We start from the raw sequence: 19259 nt of genomic DNA, 5'->3' as shown, positions 1-19259 counted from the left end.
TCCTGTGAAGCTGGCATTTATGCTTTGACATAAAGCCACCCATGCAGACGTCTTGGGAAATGGCATTCCAGGCAGGGAGAACAATAAATGCAAAGACTCTGAGATTCAAAGATTTCATCTGAGATGAAAGTGACCTTGGCCTATTTGAAGATCCAGAGATGGCCAGTGTGCCTGATTGAGTTGGAAGTCAGGGAAAGAGCTAGATCAAGTGTGACCTTGAGTTTTATTACGGACCAAGAGGAAGCCATTGCTTATGCAAGGTAATGGCAGCTTTATTTGATTTCTAAGGAATCATTCTGGCTGCAGGTGGAGACAGGGGTGGCAAGGTTAGAAGCAGCTCATAGAAGGCCTTCAGACATCATTTGATGAATGAAAAAACCGATGGAAGACCCAGCCAGGTTGAGGTGTCCATTAGTCCGACATATCCTTGCTAGGGCTTGTTGGGCCCTGATGGAGCCCACAGAGGGGTTCCTAGGTGCCTCGAGAGGTCCCCTATTGTAGTATTAGACTGAACTGTCAGCCAGATAAGCCCCAGAGGAGCCTGGGCCCTCAGACCCTGTGCAGTTCCCCCAACAGTCCCCCTGTCTCTCTAGGCCAGAGCTTGGCTCACCATTGTCTGCCCTCAGCCCCTCCAAGCTCCCGCCATGTCTTGGGGGCCACTGCAGGGCATTGCTGCAGTGGGATAGTCATCCCTTCATATTCCTTCATTAATTTTTACTGAACACTTATTGTGTGCCAGGTATTTTATTAGGTGCTGGGATTACAGTGGCGCAAGAAGAAATAGCTATGGTCCCTGCAAACATATATCTTGCACTGTTGAGTGGAGGCTGCATCAACCAAATAATCACTCAGATAAGTGTGTGATGACTCTGGGATAAGTGTTTTGCACATGAGAGGCCCGTGAGACCTTGAGAGCGCCCGCTAGGGATGTCCCCAGTCGGGGAGGTCAGGGGCAGCTGCCCTGAGGATGGGATAATTGAGCTGGATTTATGGAGGAATGAAGATTATGTGAGTGGCAGCTGGACAAAGTGTTCTGAACAGCAGGAGCAGCATGGGCAGATGATCATGGAGTAATGAGGGGACTAACAGAGGCCAGTGAGGCTGAGTGGAGGGAACAGAGGCAAGGTGGGTATTGAGGGACTAACTGGGAAGCCCACCACTGGTAAATGGGAGATGATGGTGTTCTCGCCTTGCCTTTTCAAGCATTTCTCTCTGCCCTCTGTCTGCCAGCCAGCTCCCCTCCAATAATGACTGCTATTCTTTGTCGAAAGCCTGTTAGGTAGGACCATATGAAATTACCAATATACAACCATTTTTGACCTACAAAAAAGGCAGCTTTATACAGCTCAACTTAATACTGCGAGTCAGGTGCTGCACTGAGTGTTTTGGGTTTTTTTTTTACCCTTATCTGTTTATTCCTCACAATTCCACTGTAGTATGGGTAGTTGTGATCCCATTTTATAGATGAAGGAACTGAGAGATTGTAGCTAAGCAGCAGAGGTGGGATTTGAACCCAGCATGGAGTTAAACCCTCTACTCCAAGGCTCTTAAAATTAAGTGGCCAGCTAGACCTGCAGAAAACTGCCGTCCAAGGCCTGCGTAAGTGACTTGTTAAGTAGGCCATTAGTGCTCATGTTTGAGTATTCTCAGAGGCCAGAGATTCCAGATGGCTGGGAGAGGGTTATTCATTATCTGTTTTTTTTAAAGGAACTGTGACACTTGGGGAATTATAAATGAGATAATGTAACATTAATACCTAGAAATATTCTGGAACAGATCATTAAAAAATCAATTTTCACATATGAGGAGAAAATGAGATGCTTGAGTAGTAACCAAACAGCGCTAGATCTTTGGAGTGGGGCACGGATGAGTAGCCATCTATGTCACTTCCCCACAGGATACACATGCACTTGGACTTTGGTATTCGCTTGGCTCATTTGGAACTAATATTCCTACTAATTTTTATTTTTTAATCTAAGTTGTAAAAAGCTGGCCTCCATCCCAGAGCAGGGAAAGGGGAAAAAATAAGGAAAAGAGGAGAGAACTAAAACCTATTAAGAGCTTCCTCTGGGCACTGTGCCTATTGCTTTTGCCTATTTTATCCCATTCAATCCTCAGAAAGACCTGAAGAGGTAGGCGTCACCATTCTCTTTTCACAGAGAGAGAAACTGTGTCACAGAGATGTTAGGGAGTCCTTGGGAAGAAGCATGGTTTCAGCCCTGGGTCTTGGGCTCCAAAGCCCCTCCTCTTGTCACCATAGCCAGCTAGTTTCTTGCTTCATGAGTTGAATGCAGGGTGAAATCCAGGCAGAGGGAGACACCGGGAAGGGAAGTAGGAGTCCCACTCAGATGCCGCCCCCGGCTTGGAACTAACTTCTGGGGAGGGAATGGGAAGGCCTTTCCCAGCTGGTGGTGAAACATGAAAATGTTTCTCTAAGTGGTACAGACGAGGAGTGTTGTATCCTTTCATTCATCCCACCTCCCAGCAGAGGACCTCCGTGCTCTGTGCTTGGTGCTGGGGAAGTGGAGGTGATAGACATGGGGTGTCGTTGGGAAAGATGGATGCCCCTGAAATCCAGGTGTGCATGGGTGCCTGCCTGCCCCTGGGGGGCTTACCACCCAAAACAAACCTTCCACGGGTTTCCAGGGAGTGATTACCACGAAGGAAAGGGCCACAGAACCTCCTGTTTTCTTGAACGGGGAGAGGAGGTCAGAGGAGGCAGGGTAACTGGTAAGGAGAAAGGCTTTGGCGGGGGTGGGAGGACCCTGGACCTTGCAGGTGGGTTTGAGCCCTTAACCATGCTGCCCTTTACTGAGTTCTTGCCTGTGCCGGATGCTGGGAGGAAACGGACGTGCAATTGTGAAGAAGTTCATAGTTGCTTCACTTTACACCTGAGGAACTGGAGGCACATAAAGATCAGGTAGAGGAAGAAGGGTGATGACTGGGCCGATGGGATGGAGGTTGGGTAGAGATTGAAGCCAGTAATAGGGCCAGGTGGGGAGGTACACAAGGACAAGGACCCACCTAGGCTGGAGACAGGCATCCAGGTCGGGCCTGGGGTGCTGAGGCGGGTCCTCCTGAGAGGTTCCTGGAGATCCTTCATCATCAGGATGTGATGAGTGCACTAGTCAGGACTCCGTGCCTGCAAGTAGCAGAAACCCACTCAAGTTAGCTTAGGCCTAATGCAGAGTTTATTATAAAGACCGAGGGGCGAGCCTGCCTCAGGCAATCGGGGGCACTGGTTCAGCCTGCCTGAAAGCGTTGGAGACTGGGGCAAAGGCCCTAAGTGGGAACAAGCTTATTGTTGCAAGAGAACAGTGAGGCTTGAGCAGCGTGAGACTGGTCAGTGGAGGAGGTCAGGTGGGCAGGGTGTGCAGCAGCTGGACCACAGAGCCTTTCAAAGGCTGGGGAAGGATTTGTTCTGAAGGTGGCAGGAAACCACTGGAGGGTGACACAGTTCAGTTCACATTCCTAAACAATCACTGGCTGCTGCCTGGATGAATGGCAGGAGATGAGGAGACGCCTGGGAGCCACACTGACAGGCTGCAGCCACAGTCCACTGAGAGGATACAGTCACTGTGATGGACAGTTTTATGTGTCAACCTGGCTAGGCTGTAGTGCCCAGTTGTTTGGTCAAACGCCAGTTTCGATATTGCTTTGAAGGTATTTTTTTAGATGTGATTAAAATTTGCAATCAACAGACGTTGAATAAGGCAGATCACCTTCCATAATGAGGGGGCGCCTCATCCAATCAGCTGAAGGCTTTAAGAGCAAAGACAGATTTCCTGAGGAAGAAGCAGTTCTGCCTCAAGATTGCAAGATGAAAACCCTTCCTGAGTTTCCAGCCTGCCTGGCCTGCCCTTCAGAATTTGGACTCAAGACTACGGTATCAACTCTTACCTGAATTTCCAGCCTGCCAGCTGATCCCACAGATTTTGGACTTGACAATCCGAACAATTAAATGAGCCAATTCCTTTGATCAATCAATCAATCAATATCTTTCTCTCTCTCTCTCTCTCTCTCTCTCTCTCTCTCTCTCGTTTCTGTGTCTCTGGGGAACCCTGGTGAATCTGGTCACTTACTGAGTGGGTGCTGGCTTTGCTGACCAGGTGTTCTGTGCAACCCTTGGGCTGGATATGATGAATTGGAGTTGTCCTCGTGTTCAGTGGCAGTAGGTGAGGAGAGAAGCACAGGCACACCTCCTAGGGAATTCACAGTTGGTTGGTTGACAGCACACACACACACACACACAGAGGAAACAATTAGAGAACTTTGTGGGCAGGATTTAATTAAAGCCAAAATGTGTGGAGCAGACACCTCCCGCCCATGAAGCAGGCCCTCTGTGGTGGGGCCTTGTAGTTCTGTTATGCATCTTGCTCCGCAGGAAGGGGAAGCAGAAGTCACCCTTGGATGGTGCATCTCAGCCTGGGCTGCACCTTGGGATCATTTGGTGGAGGCTGAAAAAATACCACCGGGGGATTCGGATTTAACTTTTTAAGGTTAGGCTTGGCCATCTGCACGTTGAAAAGCTCCCCAGCTGGAGTTGAGAAGCACTGCCTTAGGACATCTTGATTTGTGAGACGAGGTGCCTCTCACCTGGAAAGAGTGAAGAGGGAACTAGGGCAGGGTTCAGGAAACTACGGCTTGCAGGCTATATCCTGCCAGCTGCTTGTGTTTATAAATAAAGTTTTATTGGAACATAGCCACACCCATTTGTTTGTGTTATGCACTTGGTTCCTTTTGCTAAAACAACAGAATTGGATGTTGTGACAGAGACTGTCTGGCCTGCAAAATCTAAAACATTTACTATCTGGCTCTCTACAGAAACCGTTTGCCAACCACTAAACTAGGGAGCGATGAGTTTTCAAGGATGTGGGTGGTGTGGGAGAGGCTGGGCCACCATTGAGAGGAGAGCATATGTACCTCCAGTTGAGATTCTGCCTTAGAAGCCTTTTCAACACATGTAGACAGTCACCACCAACCAGTCAGAGAGGCCACACTAACTCAAGTCTTTTCGTCATCTGATGATACTTCCTGTTCAATCTGAAGCTTAACTCTCCATGGTGACAGGAGTGGAGCTGAATCAGTGAGAAGGCCTGAGCTGTTGCATTCTACAGTTGGTGAAAGGGTGGAGCAGTGGATTATTTTCCCTGGTGGCACCTGAACTGAAAATCCACATGTTCTGTGACAGTGGCATTAAAGGAGAGGGACTCTGCCAGCAGGGGGATGTGCAGGCAGCCCTTGGGGAAGCTCCTGCCTTGTACTCTTCATCTCATGCTGATTAGCACAGACCAGCAATTCCTGCCACTTCTGGAGTTGCCTTTACCCCATTACTCTGGACATACTCATTTGTTCGAATTTGTGACAGAGGCTGTGCAACAATATGACCTTGGCCTCCTACAGCTTACCCTTCCCCAGGCCATAGGAGACACTGCTTGCAGCATGATCCTCCTAACCTGCTGAGAACTTTCCCTGGTTCCACATGGCCTGGAAGAGTTGACTGTGAAGACAGCTCTGTGGAATGCAGCTCTGGTGAGAGACCAGTTGACTGCATGGAGTCTGACACTTAGTCAACCAACAAGTGCATGGGGCTGGGCCTATAGCAGTGAGTAAACACAGACACAATTCCTGCAGTTGTGGAACATGTCATGGGGAGTTGTACTGATAGAACAGTCACACGAGGACCTGTAAAGTGGCCCCCATGGTGAATGCTGAGAAGGACACCCATATGACCAGCCGTATCTGAGGAATGCTGCATATAACACCCCTAACCACCGATACTCGAAGTGTACGTAGTGTACTCTCAGAATGAGTTAAAGGCCCTGACAAGTCCTGAAATGAAGAAACCTCTTTGCTTTTCCTTAAACCCCAGCTCTCCCTGTATTTCCCAAACTTTGTTCACTATGTCACACATTTAGAAAATTATTCCTTATGAGTATTCTAGGCAATGGCCTTCTGTTGCACAGATCATATTTTGGAAGTGCTGCTTCAGGATACGGCAGAGAAGTTCTGCACCCAGGGGTACACAAAGGGAGCCACTAGGATGCTCAAGGAGAATATGCCACTTTAATTTCTATTCACTTTTATAATAATTTTTGTGGTTTGTTTTATAAAGTGCACGTGTTAGTATGATAATTGGTAGGTAGTTCACTTGAGTTATAAATAAATATGTAGGGAGATGCTACTCAAAAACTTTTTTTAAAAAAAGACTTTATTTTTTTAGAGTAGTTTTAGGTTCACAGCAAAATTATGAGGAAAGTACAGAGAATTCTCCTATGCTCCTACACAGGCATAGCCTCCCTCGTTATCAACATCACTCACCTGAATGGCATATATATATATATATATATATATATATATATATATATATATTTTTTTTTTTTTTTTTTCACCAAACATGAACCTACATTGACAGAAAATCACCCAGAGTCCATGGTTTACCTTAGGGTTCACTCAGTGTTTTATATTCTCTGGGTTTGGACAAATGGATAGTGGCATGTATCCATCATTATAATATCATACAGAGTATTATCTCTGTCCTAACAAAACCTCTGTCCTCTCCCTCTTCAACCCTCTCCTGCCCATCCCTGGTGGCCACTTATCTTTTTATTGTCTCCACAGTTTTGTCTTTTCCCGAATGTCACATAGTTGGGATCATACAGCATGTAGCCTTCTGAGATTGGCTTCTTTCCCTTTGTAATATGCATTTAGGTTCCTCCATGGTTTTTCATGGCTCAGTAGCTCATTTCTTTTTAGTGCTGAATAATATTCCATTGTCTGGAGGTATCACAGTTTATTTGTCCATTTACCTACTGAAGGAGATCTTGGTTGCTTCCAAGTTTCAGCAATTATAAATAAAGCTGCTGTTAACATCTGTGTGCAGGTTTTTGTGTGGACATTAGTTTTCAGCTCTTTTGGGTAAATGCCAAGGAGCATGATTGCTGGATTGGATGGTAAGAGTAGGTTTAGTTTTGTAAGAAACCACCAAAGTGTCTTCCAAAGTGACTATAATTTTGCATTCCCACTAGCAGTGTAAGAGAGTTCCTGTTGCTGCACATCCTTGTCAGCACTTCATGTTGTCAGTGTTCTGGATTCTAGCCATTCTAATAGTTGTATAGTGGTATCTCATTGTTGTTTTAATTTGTGCTTACCTGATGACATATGATATGGAGCATCTTTTCACATGCTTACTTGCCAGCTGTGTATCTTCTTTAGTGAGATATCTGTTAAGGTCATTAGCCCATGTTTTAATCGAGTTGTTAGTTTTCTTATTGTTGAGTTTCAAGAGTTCTTTGCATATTTTGGATAGCAGTCCTTTATCACATTTGTCTTTTGCAAATGTTTCCTCCTAGTCTGTGGCTTGTCTTCTGATTCTCTTGATATTGTCTTTCACAGAGCAGAAGCTTTTCGTTTTAATTAAGTCCTATTTATCCATTATTTCTTTCCTGGATCGTATCCTAAAGGCATCATCATACCCAAGGCCATCTAGGTTTTCTCCTATGTTATCTTCTAGGAGTTTTATATTTTTGCATTTCGTATTTCGGTCTATGATCCATTTGGGGTTAATTTTTGTGAAGGCTGTAAGGTCTGTGTCTAGATTCATTTTTTTGCATCTGGATGTTCAGTTGTTCCAGCACCATTTATTTAGGAGACTATGTTTGCTCCTTTGTCAAAAATCAGTTGACTGTATTTATGGGGGTTTATTTTTGGGCTCTGTATTCTGTTCCATTGATCTATTTGTCTATTCTTTTGCTAATACCACACTCTCTTGATTACCGTAGCTTTATAGGAAGTCTGGAAGTCGGGTAGCGTCAGTCCTCCAACTTTGTTCTTCTCATTCAATATTATGCTCAGAAACTTTTTAGTGAAAGAAATGCTTGATTCCTCCAGCCAGAGGTTTTTTATTTCTGTCTCTTGAAAATTTCCTAACACCCTACTGCGAGGGGTGGCAAATTACAGCCTGCAGGCCAAATCTTTTTTGTAATTTTGTGAATTTTTGGTGAACTTTGACTGGAGAATAGCCAAGCCCATTCTTTTTTGTGTTGTCTGTGGCTGCTGTCATGCTACAACAGCAGAGCTAAGGAGTTGCAATAAAGATGCTGTAACTCACAAAGCCTAAAATATTTACTGTCTGACTCTTTATAGAGAAAGTGTGCATACCTCTGCCCTATTGAGTCACTTATGAGAGCCTTACTCATTGGACCACCACGTTCTGAGCCAGTGCTGTGCCAGGTTCTGGTAAACAGCACATCTACCATTTTGTCCCTGGTGCCACATGTGTTCCCTGAATTAGTTTCCTTTGTGCCCCATCACACTTAGTAGGTTATCAGATATATTTACAAAAGAATTAATTTACCCCGACCCCATGGGTGACAGGGATTCAGGAATACTGAGGTAGCTTGGACTAAACATGTCTTTTCCTCAGTCATATGGACAAACCCACTGAGCCTCATAATTATAGCAATGACTTCCAAGGACTGAGAAATGATTCATCTTGTTCACACTGAGTCAGCCTTTTCAAAATCAATACAGAATGGACAAATGGATTTGGGGAGGAGAAGCAGAGCACACAGTTGTCCATGGTGAATGATGAGTGCCACTGAGCAAAATCCTGCTCACGTTTTCATCCTTCCTTCATTCTCATTCTGGCTGTGCAGGTTAGGCAATTAAACGACAATTTCGAATCTGCCTCCAGAGGGCCTAGAGCCATGACTGCGCTGGCCTTTACCAAACAGGCCGAGGCTTTTTGTGTTAATTTAACATCCAGTTATAATGAAACAATGGCATTGAAGGCTTACGTTTTTAGACGTGTTGATAATATTCTGTGAAGCTCTCGGGTCTGTGGAAGATTAAGACCTCACTTAACATGGAGCCGTGGGAGGAATCCCCGCTGACGTGTTTCCTAGAAAGCAGCTATCTTCAGAAGAATGGGCTCCCCTTTGCTGTTGGTCAAAGTTCTTCTGCTGGCGAAGGCGTTCCCTTGGTTGATGTTTCAGCAGAAAGGTATGATTTCTTTTGTTTCTGAGTGTCAGGTCACAATAAATTGTGCCTTAAAAAACGGTTATGGGTGGGGCTGGCCTGGCGCAGTGGTTGAGTTCCCACATTCTGGCATTGGCGGCCGGGGGTTGGCCAGTCCGGATCCCTGGTGGGACCTACACCACTTGTCAACCATGCTGTGGCAGGTGTCCCACATATAAAGTAGAGGAAGATGGTCACGGATGTTAGCTCAGGGCCAGTCAATTTGTTAAATTGAGTTTTGTTTCTTTAATAATTGCATAATTATTAATAATAATTTAATAATTAAATTCCATTTGAATTAATAATTTAATAAAATTAAAAAGTTTTTTGTGACTTTAATTTTTTTTATTGAAGCATAAATTTCTATATAGTAAAATGCACTCTTTAGCGTACAATTCAATGAGTACTGAGAAATGAACAAACCTGAGGTACCCACGCCCCATCAAGACAGAGAACATTTCCAGCAACTCAGGATGTTCTCTTGTGCCTTTTCCGTTGGGTCCCCACCTTCCCTCCCAGAAGCAAGCCTTAATTGCTATCACTATTGAATAAGTCTGTCTGTTCAAGAACTTCATGTAAATGGGATCACACGCATGTACTCTTGTGTCTGGTTTCTTTCACTCAAAATGTTTGTGAGGTCCATTCATATTTTGAGTGTGTCAGTAATTTGTTCCTGAGTAGTAATCAGAAATAATGAATAATTCATTCACTGTATGAATATATATCACAGAGTTGTTTATCATTTCATCTGTTGATGGACACGAGTTGTTTCTAGTTTTTAGCTGTTGTGAATGGGTGAGCATTCACACAAACCTTTTTGTGGCTATATGTTTTCATTTCTCTTGGGTAAATACCTAGAAGTGGAATTGCTGGGTCAAAGGGTGGATACATGTTTAACTTTGCAAGAAACTTCAAAATGGTTTTCCAAAGTATTTGCAACATTTTATGTTTCCATGAGCAATGTATGAGATTTCTGTTTACTCCACATTCTTACCAACATTTAGTATGTTCAGAAATTTTAATTTTAGATATTCTATGGGTATAAAATTGCAGTTGGAGTTTTATTTTGCACTTCCTTAATGAGTGCTTTATTTTGTACTTTCTTGAGGGTTTGCATATTGAGATTTCTGGTTACTCCACATCCTTGCCAGCATTTATTGTTTTCAGAATTTTAATATTAGCTATTCTAGTGGGTAGAAAATTGCATCTAGTTGAGTTTTATTTTACGCTTCTCTGATGACTGTTTTATTTGCACTTCCCCGATGGTTTGCATGTTGGCCATTTATGTGCTTTCCTTTGTAAGGTGTCTGTTCAAATCTTTTGCCTATATTTTAATTAGTGTTTTTGGTTGAGCAATAGTAGCTCATAATGTATTCTGGGTACAAGTCGTTTGTCAGAGTCTATATTATGAATACTTTTTCCTCAACAATGGCTTTCCTATTTGATTTAACAGTGAAGTTGATGATCAGACATTTTTGATTTTCAAGTCCAAATTATCAATTTTTAAAATTCTAAATGCTTTCTATGTCCTAAGAAATCATTGCCTACCTGAAGGCTACAAAGGCATTCATCATCTTTTTGTTTATTCTTATGATTTTCTTATAGATTTAGCTTTTACATTTCAGTCTAGCATCTATCTGAATTAATATGCATATGTTGTGAGTTAGAGGTTGAGGATGTTGTTTTCATATGGTTTGTCATTTGTTCCAGCACAATTTGTTGAAAATACTTTTCTCATTGAATTATCTAGGCACCTTTATTGAAAATCCGTTGACTGTATACGTCCCCCTCCATTTCTAGACTCTCTCTGTTTCACTGATCTGTTTGTCTATTCTAATGCCAATACCACACTGTTTCGATTAATTAAGTTTAGATAAGACTTAAAATCAGGAGATGTGATTGGACTATTTTCTTCTTTTTCAAAATTGTTTTGGATATTCTAGGTCTCTTTTATTTTTCTATAAAATTTAAGATTAACTTGGCAATTCCTGCATAAAGCCTTTAGAGATTTTGATTGGGATTTCATTGAATTTTTAGATCAATTTGGGTAGAATTAACATCTTAATACTGAGTTTTAGAATCCTTAAGCAAGATATCTCTCTCCATGTATTTAAGCCTTCTTTAATTTCTCACAGCAATATTTTGTAGTTTTCAGTATACACGTATTGCACGTAATTTAAAAAATTTGTACCTAAGTATTTCATGTTTTTCATGCTATTGTAAATGCTATTGTTCTTTCAATTTCAATTTCTAATTGTTCTTTGTTAGTATACTGAAATACAATTGACTTTTGTATGTTGGTCTTGTATCCTGTGACCTTCCTAAACTCACTAGTTATAGTAAATTATGTGATTCCTTAGAGTTTTCTACATAGACAATCATTATGGCATCCATCTATCTATGCATCTGTCTGTCTGTCTGTCTTACTGCATTTGCCAAGACCAGTAGTAAAATGTTGAATGGAAGTGGTAAAACATCCTTGCCTTGTTCCTGATCTTAGAGGAAAAACATTTAGTGTTTCATCGTGAATATAATGTTAGCTGTAGATTTTTCATAGATGCTCTTTATCAGGTTTAGGGCATTTTATCCTATTTCCAGTTTCTTGAGAGTTTTTATGATGAACAAAAATTAAATTCTTTCAAATGCTTTTTCTGCATCTATTTGATCATATGATTTTTTTTCTTTATTCTGTTAGTGGCAAGCTGTGTTGATTGATTTTTCAAATGTTAAACTAACCTTGAATTCCTGGGATAAATACAACTTTATTGTGATGTATTATTCTTTTAACTATAGGTAGATTTGATTCAATATTTTGTAAAGATTTTTGCATCTAGATTAATGAGGGATATTGGTGTGCAATTTTTTCTTTTAGATGTTCTTGTTTGGTTTTGATGTCAGGGTTATGCTGCCCTCACTAAATAAGTTGGGATGTATTTCCTCCACTAATTTTCTGAAAGAGTTTATAAAAGATAGTTTGTATTTTTTTCCTTATATATTTCATAGAATTTGTCAATTAAGGCATCTGAACCTAGAGTTGTTTGTTTGTTTATTTTAGCATGGCTATTAATTGTAAACAATTTTTTTGTTTATATAGGGCCAATCATATTTTACATTTTTTCTTGTGTCAGTTTTTGTAATTTCTGTTTTTCAAGTAATTTCACGTTTAACTCAAGTTATTGAATTTATTGGCATAATGTTGCTTGTAATATTCCTTTATCCTTTAATTATCTGTTAGATCTATAATATTTCCTCTTTCATTCCTGATACTAGTGTTTTATGCTTTCTTACTTTTTTCTTCATCAGTCTGACTAAGATTTTACAATTTCATCAATTATTTTAAAAAACCAACTTCTGATATCCTTGATTTTTTTCCTGTTATTTGTTTTCTGTTTTATTTCCTGCTTTTATATCTATTATTTTACTCATTCTTTTAACATTGAGCTTCATTTGTTCTTCTTTTTTCTATCTCCTTAAGGTAGTATCTTAGACAATTCATTTTAAAATTTTCTTCTTTTCTATTGTAAGCTTTTAAATCTGTAAATTTTTCTATAACTCTATTTTAGGTACATCTCACAAATATTGATTTTTTTTTCCTTATCATTTGTTTCAAAATATTTTCCAGTCTTCCATGTCATTTTCTTCCTTGATACATGTATTATTAAAGAGTATTTTATTTAATTTCCAAATCTTTAGGATTTTTCTAGATATCTTTTCTTAGACGTCATTGATATTTTCGTATCATTGTTATATATTGATTTCTAAATTTAGCCCATTGTTATGAGAGAACATATTATGTGGATTTCAGTCATTTTAAATTTATTGAGACTTGTTTGATGGCTCAATGTATGATCTGGAAAAGAACGTATGCTCTGCAGTTGTTAGGTGTGGAGTTCTATGAATTCAACTAGGTTAAGTTGGTAAATAGTGTTGCAACATGACCAATTCCCAATAAAAGTCCTTAGCACTGAGTCTCTGTGAAGCCTCCCTGGTAGGCAGCATTTCAAGTGTGTTATCACAGCTCACTGCTGGAAGAATTAAGTGCATCTTGTGTGATTACTCTGGGAAAGAACTCTTGGAAACTTGCATCTGAATTCCTCTGGACTTTGCCCCATGTATCTCTTCTCTTTGCTGATTTTGCTTTATGTCTTTTTACTGTAGTGAATCTTTTCAAACAACCAACTTTTGATTTCATTGATTTTCTCTATTTCCTGTTTTCAGTTTCTTTGATTTCTAGTCTTCAAATAAAAAATTATTTATTTCTTTTCTTCTGCTTATTTTGGATTTAGTTTTCTTCTTTTTATAGTTTCCTAAAGTAGCTTACATGATTAATTTCAGTTTTTTTTCCTTTCTAGTGTATTCATTCAATGCTATAACATTCCCTTTAAGCACTGCTTTTGCTGCATCTCATAAATTTGGTACATTGTATTTTAATTTTCATGTAGTTTAAAATTTCTCTTGAGACTTCTTTTTGACTGATATATTAATTAGAAGTAGGTTGTTTAATCTCTAAATATTTTGGGGTTCATCCAGCTATCTTTCTATTAGTGATTTCTAGCTTAATATAAGAGTAGGCATTGCCTGATACCTATTATTTTAAAATTTGTTAAGGTGTGTTTTCTGGCCCAGAATATAATCTATCTTGTTGATTGTTCCATGTGAGCTTGAGAAAAATGTGTAGTCTACTGTTGTTGGATGAAGTGTTCTATAAATGTCAATTAGATCCAACTGATGGGGCTGTTTAGTTCAACTATATCCTTACCAATTTTCTGCCTGCTGGATTTGTCAAGTGCTGATAGAGGAGTGTTGAAGTATTCAACTGTAATAGTGAATTCATCTATTCCTCCTTGTAGTTCTATCAGCTTTTACATCACATATTTTAATACTTTGCTGTTAGGTGCATACACATTAAGGGGTTATGATGTCTTCTTGGAGAATTGACCCTTTTATCATTATGTAATGCCTATCTTTTTCCCTGATAATTTTCCTTATTCTGAAGTCTGCTTTGTCTGAAATTAATTGGCTGCACTGACTTTCTTTTGATTGGTGTTAGCATGGTGTATCTTTCTCTATCTCTTTACTTTTAATCTATCTGTTCTTTATATTTAAAGTGAGGTTCTTGTAGACAACATGTAATTGGGGTCTTTTTTTTAATTCATTCTGACAGTCTCTGTCTTTTAATTAGTATATTTAGACCATTCACCTTTAGAGTGATTATTGATACAGTTGGATTAACGTGTACCATATTTGTAGCTGTTTTCTATTCATTGTTCTTGTTCGTTTTTTGTCTTTCTTTCTTTCTCTTCTACCCTTTTTCTGCCTTCTCTGGTTTTAATTGATTGTCTCATATGACTTAGTTTTCTCTTCTTTCTTAGCATGTAAATTATATTTCCTTTTAAAATGATTTTAGTGGTTTCTTTATAGTTTGCAATATACATTTACAGCTAGCTCAAGTCTACTTTCAAATAATCCTGTGCCACTTCATGGGTAGTACAGGTACCTTTTAACAGAGTATTCCCAATTCCTCCCTCCTGTCCCTTATAGCACTGCTGTCATTCATTTGACTTATCCATAAACTATAATCACCCAATAATTTGTTGCTATTATTGTTTTGGAAAATCTGTTATCTGTTAGGTCAGTTAAAAATAAGAAAATGAAATCTTTTATTTTACCTTCTATGTATTCCTCCTATAGTACTTTTTGTTTCTTTATATAGATCAGAGTTTCTGACCTATATCATTTTCCTTTCCTTAAAGAACTTTTAATGTGTTTTGCAAGGCAGGTCTACTTGCAACATAGTCTGTCAGTTTCTGTTTGTCTGAAAACATCTTCGTTTATCCTTCACTTTTGAAGGATAATCTACTGGATACAGAGTTCTAGGTTGGTGGACCTTTTCTTTGAACACTTTGAATATTTCATTTCACTCTCTTCTTGCTTGCATGTTTTCTGAGAAGTGTGGTGTAATCTTTATCCTTGTTCCTCTGTCGGTAAGCTTTTCTTTCTCCCCTCTCTGGCTTCTTTCAAGATTTTCTCTTGGTCTTTGACTTTTTGCAGTTTAAATCTGATATGCCTAAGTGTGGATTTTTTTATATTCATGTGCTTGTGTTACCTGAGCTTCTTAGATCTGTGGTTGACTGTCATTAATTTTGGAGAATTCTTAGCCATTGTAACTTCAAATATTTCTTCCATTTCTTTCTCTTTCTTTTCCTTCTGGTATTCCCATTACACTTTTTGTAATTGTCCCACAGTTCTCAAATATTCTGTTTCTTGTTTTCCATTCTTTTTTAATTTTTCTCTTTCCTTTTCAGTTTGGAAAGCTTTTATTGACATATCTTCAGGCTCACTGGTTATTTCCTTGGCTGCGTCTAGTCTGCTGATCAGCCATCAAAGGCATTCTTCATTTTGTTACAGTGTCTTTGATTTCTGGCATTTCCTTTTGCTTCTTTCTTAGACTGTCTATCTCTCTGCTTATATTATCCATCTGTTCTTACCTGTTTTCTACTTTTTCCTTTAGTGCCCTTATCATATTAATCAGAATTGTTTTAAATTCCCAATCTGATAATTCCAATCACACCTGCCATCTGCCATCTTGCAATCCTGCACAGTAGATAAGAACACAGGCACTGGAAATAGGCTGCCTGTGTTTGAATGCTGGTTGTGCTTATCAGCTGTATAATTTTTTATGGGGTACATAAATTCTTCATACCTCAGTTTACTCAGTTTGTGAAGTGGAAATACTTATAAAACTAACTTCAGAGAGTTTTGAGGAGAATTAAATGAGTTAATACAGGAAAAGCACTTGGAATAATTTCTGGCATAAACAAGGCATTGTATATGTTAGATCCTGATGATGACATGATGACAATGATGGCAAAGTAGCCATTTTTAAAACGTGCCAGCACACTTTTGGCTGAGGGCCTTCATCTCTCTGCCTGGGATGATCCCAGATGTCCACACAGCTCACTTCCTCCCTTCATTCAGTCTCTGTGTGAGGGTCACCATGGCAGTGAGACCTTCCCCGAGCGCCGTATGTAAAAACACAGCCCTGCTGCTGCTGCTCCCTTACCTGCTCTACTATTTTTCCATAGCAAATATGACTATCTGACATATTATATATTTGTTATTTTTTGTTGATTTCCAGTCTCCTTCAACTTAAATGTAGGCTGCCTAAGGGAAGATCTGTCTTCAAAACTTAAAGAATTAAAAGGTTTCGAGGGCAGTTTTCTCTATAGTCACATAAACAAGTACTGTACAGCTCCTTAAATTTATGTTTTTTAAGAATATTTAATGACATTGGGAAATATTTTTAAAGTGCTACCACACATGATACAAAAGACTAAACGCAATTACGTGCAAAGAGCAGGATCCACAAGTGTAGGGGACGGCCTGCAGCCTATGCCCAGGTCTGTCTTGGTTCACAGCCTTCTGCCCTAAGCCACATGTAGTGTTTTTTGATTTTCTCTTTCAGTATGAATACTTCAATGCCGTGCTGATAAACGAAAGGGACAAAGATGGGAATTTTTTGGAGCTGGGGAAGGAATTCATCTTAGCCCCAAATGACCATTTTAATAATTTGCCTGTGAACATCAGTCTGAGTGACGTCCAAGTGCCAACGAACATGTACAACAAAGGTAAGCCACACTGCTGCTGCTCCCTTCACAGCGTGGAGAGTAGGGGCATGAGGGGCAGGGCTGGCTGGTTTGGGATATTGTTTTTCTTTGAAAAACGCAATTACATGCTAGGTGTGTCAGCATCAGCTGGACAGGTGAAATGTGTGCCTGTTCCACCTGGAGACTCTGGGCTCGCTGTTTCCCCAGCTGCTGTTTGCATCAGTCTCTCTAACGTGTGGTCCAGGGGTTGGCAAACTTTCTGTAAAGGGCCAGGTAATAAATACATTAGGCTTTGAGAATCATACAGTCTCTGTTGAAACTACTCAGCTCTGTTGTTCTGGGATTATAGTGGCCATGGACCAGCTCTGGCATCAGACAGCCTCTGGTTAGACGCCATGTTCCATCTCTTACTGGCTGTGACCTTGGGCACACCACCTCCTCTCTTTATACCTTAGTTTCCTCATCTCTAGGATGTGGATAATAATTGTGTCTCTTACACAAGGTGATAGTGAGGACTAAATAGATGATGTGTATAAAGGGTTTGAGTTAAGGATGTTCCCTCCTTATCCTCACCATTATTGAGAAGGATTTTGCACTGCTTTATCATACCTAGGAGGCTCCTAAACAAAGAGCCATCCTCTCAGAAAAATAAATCAGAAAGCCATGGCACATTCAAAGTGAAAATCTGCCCCATTATCTGCCATTGAGGTTTTAAAAATTGTCGGGGCTGGTTTCCATCACCCCCCCAATATCAGTATCACGTACAAGAATGTCATGGTCAAGAGAAGGGCTCTGAATTTGAATCCTGCTCTTTGCCTTGTTTGCTATGTGATCCTAAGCAAGTAACTGCCTCCCTGAGCCCCAGTTTCCCTCTTTGTAAGTAGGGATAAGAATACTGCCTCCCTCGGTTATTGTGAGGATGTGAAATGATGTGTGTGCAGCCTTAGTGAAACAGTCACTCGTGGAAAGTGCTCAACGCATCTTAGCTGTCATTGTTATTATCAGGAAATAGCATGAATATAATTTGCCTTTCTAAATCATTTAGGTCACTGTTTAAAGAGCTGCGTCAGGGGCCGGCCTTGTGATCGAGTGGTTAAATCTGTGCGCTCTGCTTTGGCAGCCGGGGTTTTCACTGGTTCGGATCCTGGGTGGGGACACGGCACTGCTCATCAGGCCATGCTGAGGCAGCGTCCCACATAGCACAACCAGAAAGACCTACAACTAGAATATACAACTATGTACTCAGGGGCTTTGGGGAGAAGAAGAAGAAGAAAAAAAAAGAAGATTGGCAATGGATGTTAGCTCAGGTGCCAATCTTAAAAACAAACAAAAGAACAGAGCTTAGTCAATGATTAAAAAGCTTCCAATTCACTGTCTCTGAAACGTTTCCGTCATGCCTGTTCTTTGTAGCTGGATACCTAATGTCTCCCTTTCATGATTTACCTGTTACTCATCCTTAATATTCAGTGGAGGCAGTCCTCCATTCATTAATTGTTCTGACAGTTATGAGAACCCCGTGGTGAGCAGACGCAGCCCCTCTCTCAAGAGATTCACAGTTTACTTGGGGAACAGACAGGTAATGAGATCATTAGTGACTGGCCGCCATTATGGGAAGTAGGGGGCAATGGGAACTGCAAGGAGGGGACCTGACCACCTGCTCATGTGGGCCACCACGTGTTGTCTTTTTTCTCTCACCCTCTTAGAGAAAGTGATGTGAGCATGAGTCTCTCCTAGTGGGCTCTGGACTGGGCTGAATCCAGTGACCTAATGTTGACTTTGGACTCTTCCCTATGGGGCAAATGGAGCCCAAGGCTTAGAGGGCTGAGCTCAGCTCTGTCCAGTGGAGTTGAGGCCTCCAGGGCGATCTTGTCAGCTGATGAAGGACAGCTGTCCCTTCTGTGCAGTATGGCTGGAGGAAGCCCTCTTCTCAGCATTAAATACATTCTCAACTGAAAATGAAAAGTTAACAAGATTTTACAGAACACTTTCAGACATGAAACAACTCAGAATGAATTCTTTTAAAATATGGCAGCTGCTTCAAGGTTGCCCGAGCCATTAGCGCTATTATAGAGATTTAATTGCACCTTGAGCTTTAAAGGCATAATTGTACCTTTTGATGGCGGCAACACATAAGGGACCAGCACTGCCACTGATCACACAGGCTACAGCATCGTGACTGCGAGGATAGACAGAATCCGAAAAGAGAGACAGACTGCTTGAGCTGTGGAGGCAGATAATATTTAAAGTCATCCTCAGCAGCCTCACGGGGTCTGCCTACCGCCCTGACTCAGTCCCAGCAGTCCCCCAGCCAGCCTGTGGGGTCGTGGACCAAGATCAGCAAGATTCTCTATCTTGTCTCTGCCAGGCAGTGAGTAGCTGCCCAAGGGAGAGGGAAGGGGACTTCAGGAAAATTCCTGTCTCCATTCTACCTAATTCAAACCAGCCCCAAACAGTCTTTTTTCTTTTTAAGCTGCAGAAATGTATTTCATGTTTAGAGGGCCCTCCAGCTCAGATCTTGTTATTGATGACATGTACTCAAAACACATGCTCAGAGCTTGGTCACTGGCTGTGATGTTCCTGGATTAGAAATCTTGCCCCCAACAAAGGAAACCAATACAGGGTCATGCTCTTCTG

At 40.8% G+C, this 19259-nt stretch overlaps 1 protein-coding gene across 4 annotated transcripts in view; it reads left to right on the top strand.

Annotated features, from left to right (window-relative positions):
- CACNA2D3 (calcium voltage-gated channel auxiliary subunit alpha2delta 3) overlaps positions 1-19259 on the top strand; it is an 832052-nt gene that overhangs the window by 307052 nt on the left and 505741 nt on the right. For all 4 annotated transcript variants that reach the window (XR_011526928.1, XM_070574989.1, XM_070574988.1 and 1 more), the window contains one exon: positions 16484-16646. Coding sequence is in view for 3 of the 4 variants with exons in the window: in XM_070574989.1 (XP_070431090.1) it covers positions 16484-16646 (163 nt within the window). In the remaining variant the exon portion in view is untranslated. The remainder of the gene's footprint in view (positions 1-16483; positions 16647-19259) is intronic.

The sequence above is a fragment of the Equus przewalskii genome, chromosome 15 (genome assembly GCF_037783145.1).
Source record: "Equus przewalskii isolate Varuska chromosome 15, EquPr2, whole genome shotgun sequence".
NCBI lineage: Eukaryota > Metazoa > Chordata > Mammalia > Perissodactyla > Equidae > Equus > Equus przewalskii.
The sequence above is the reverse complement of the archived record's forward strand: the minus strand, read 5'-3'. Positions and strand labels throughout refer to the sequence as shown.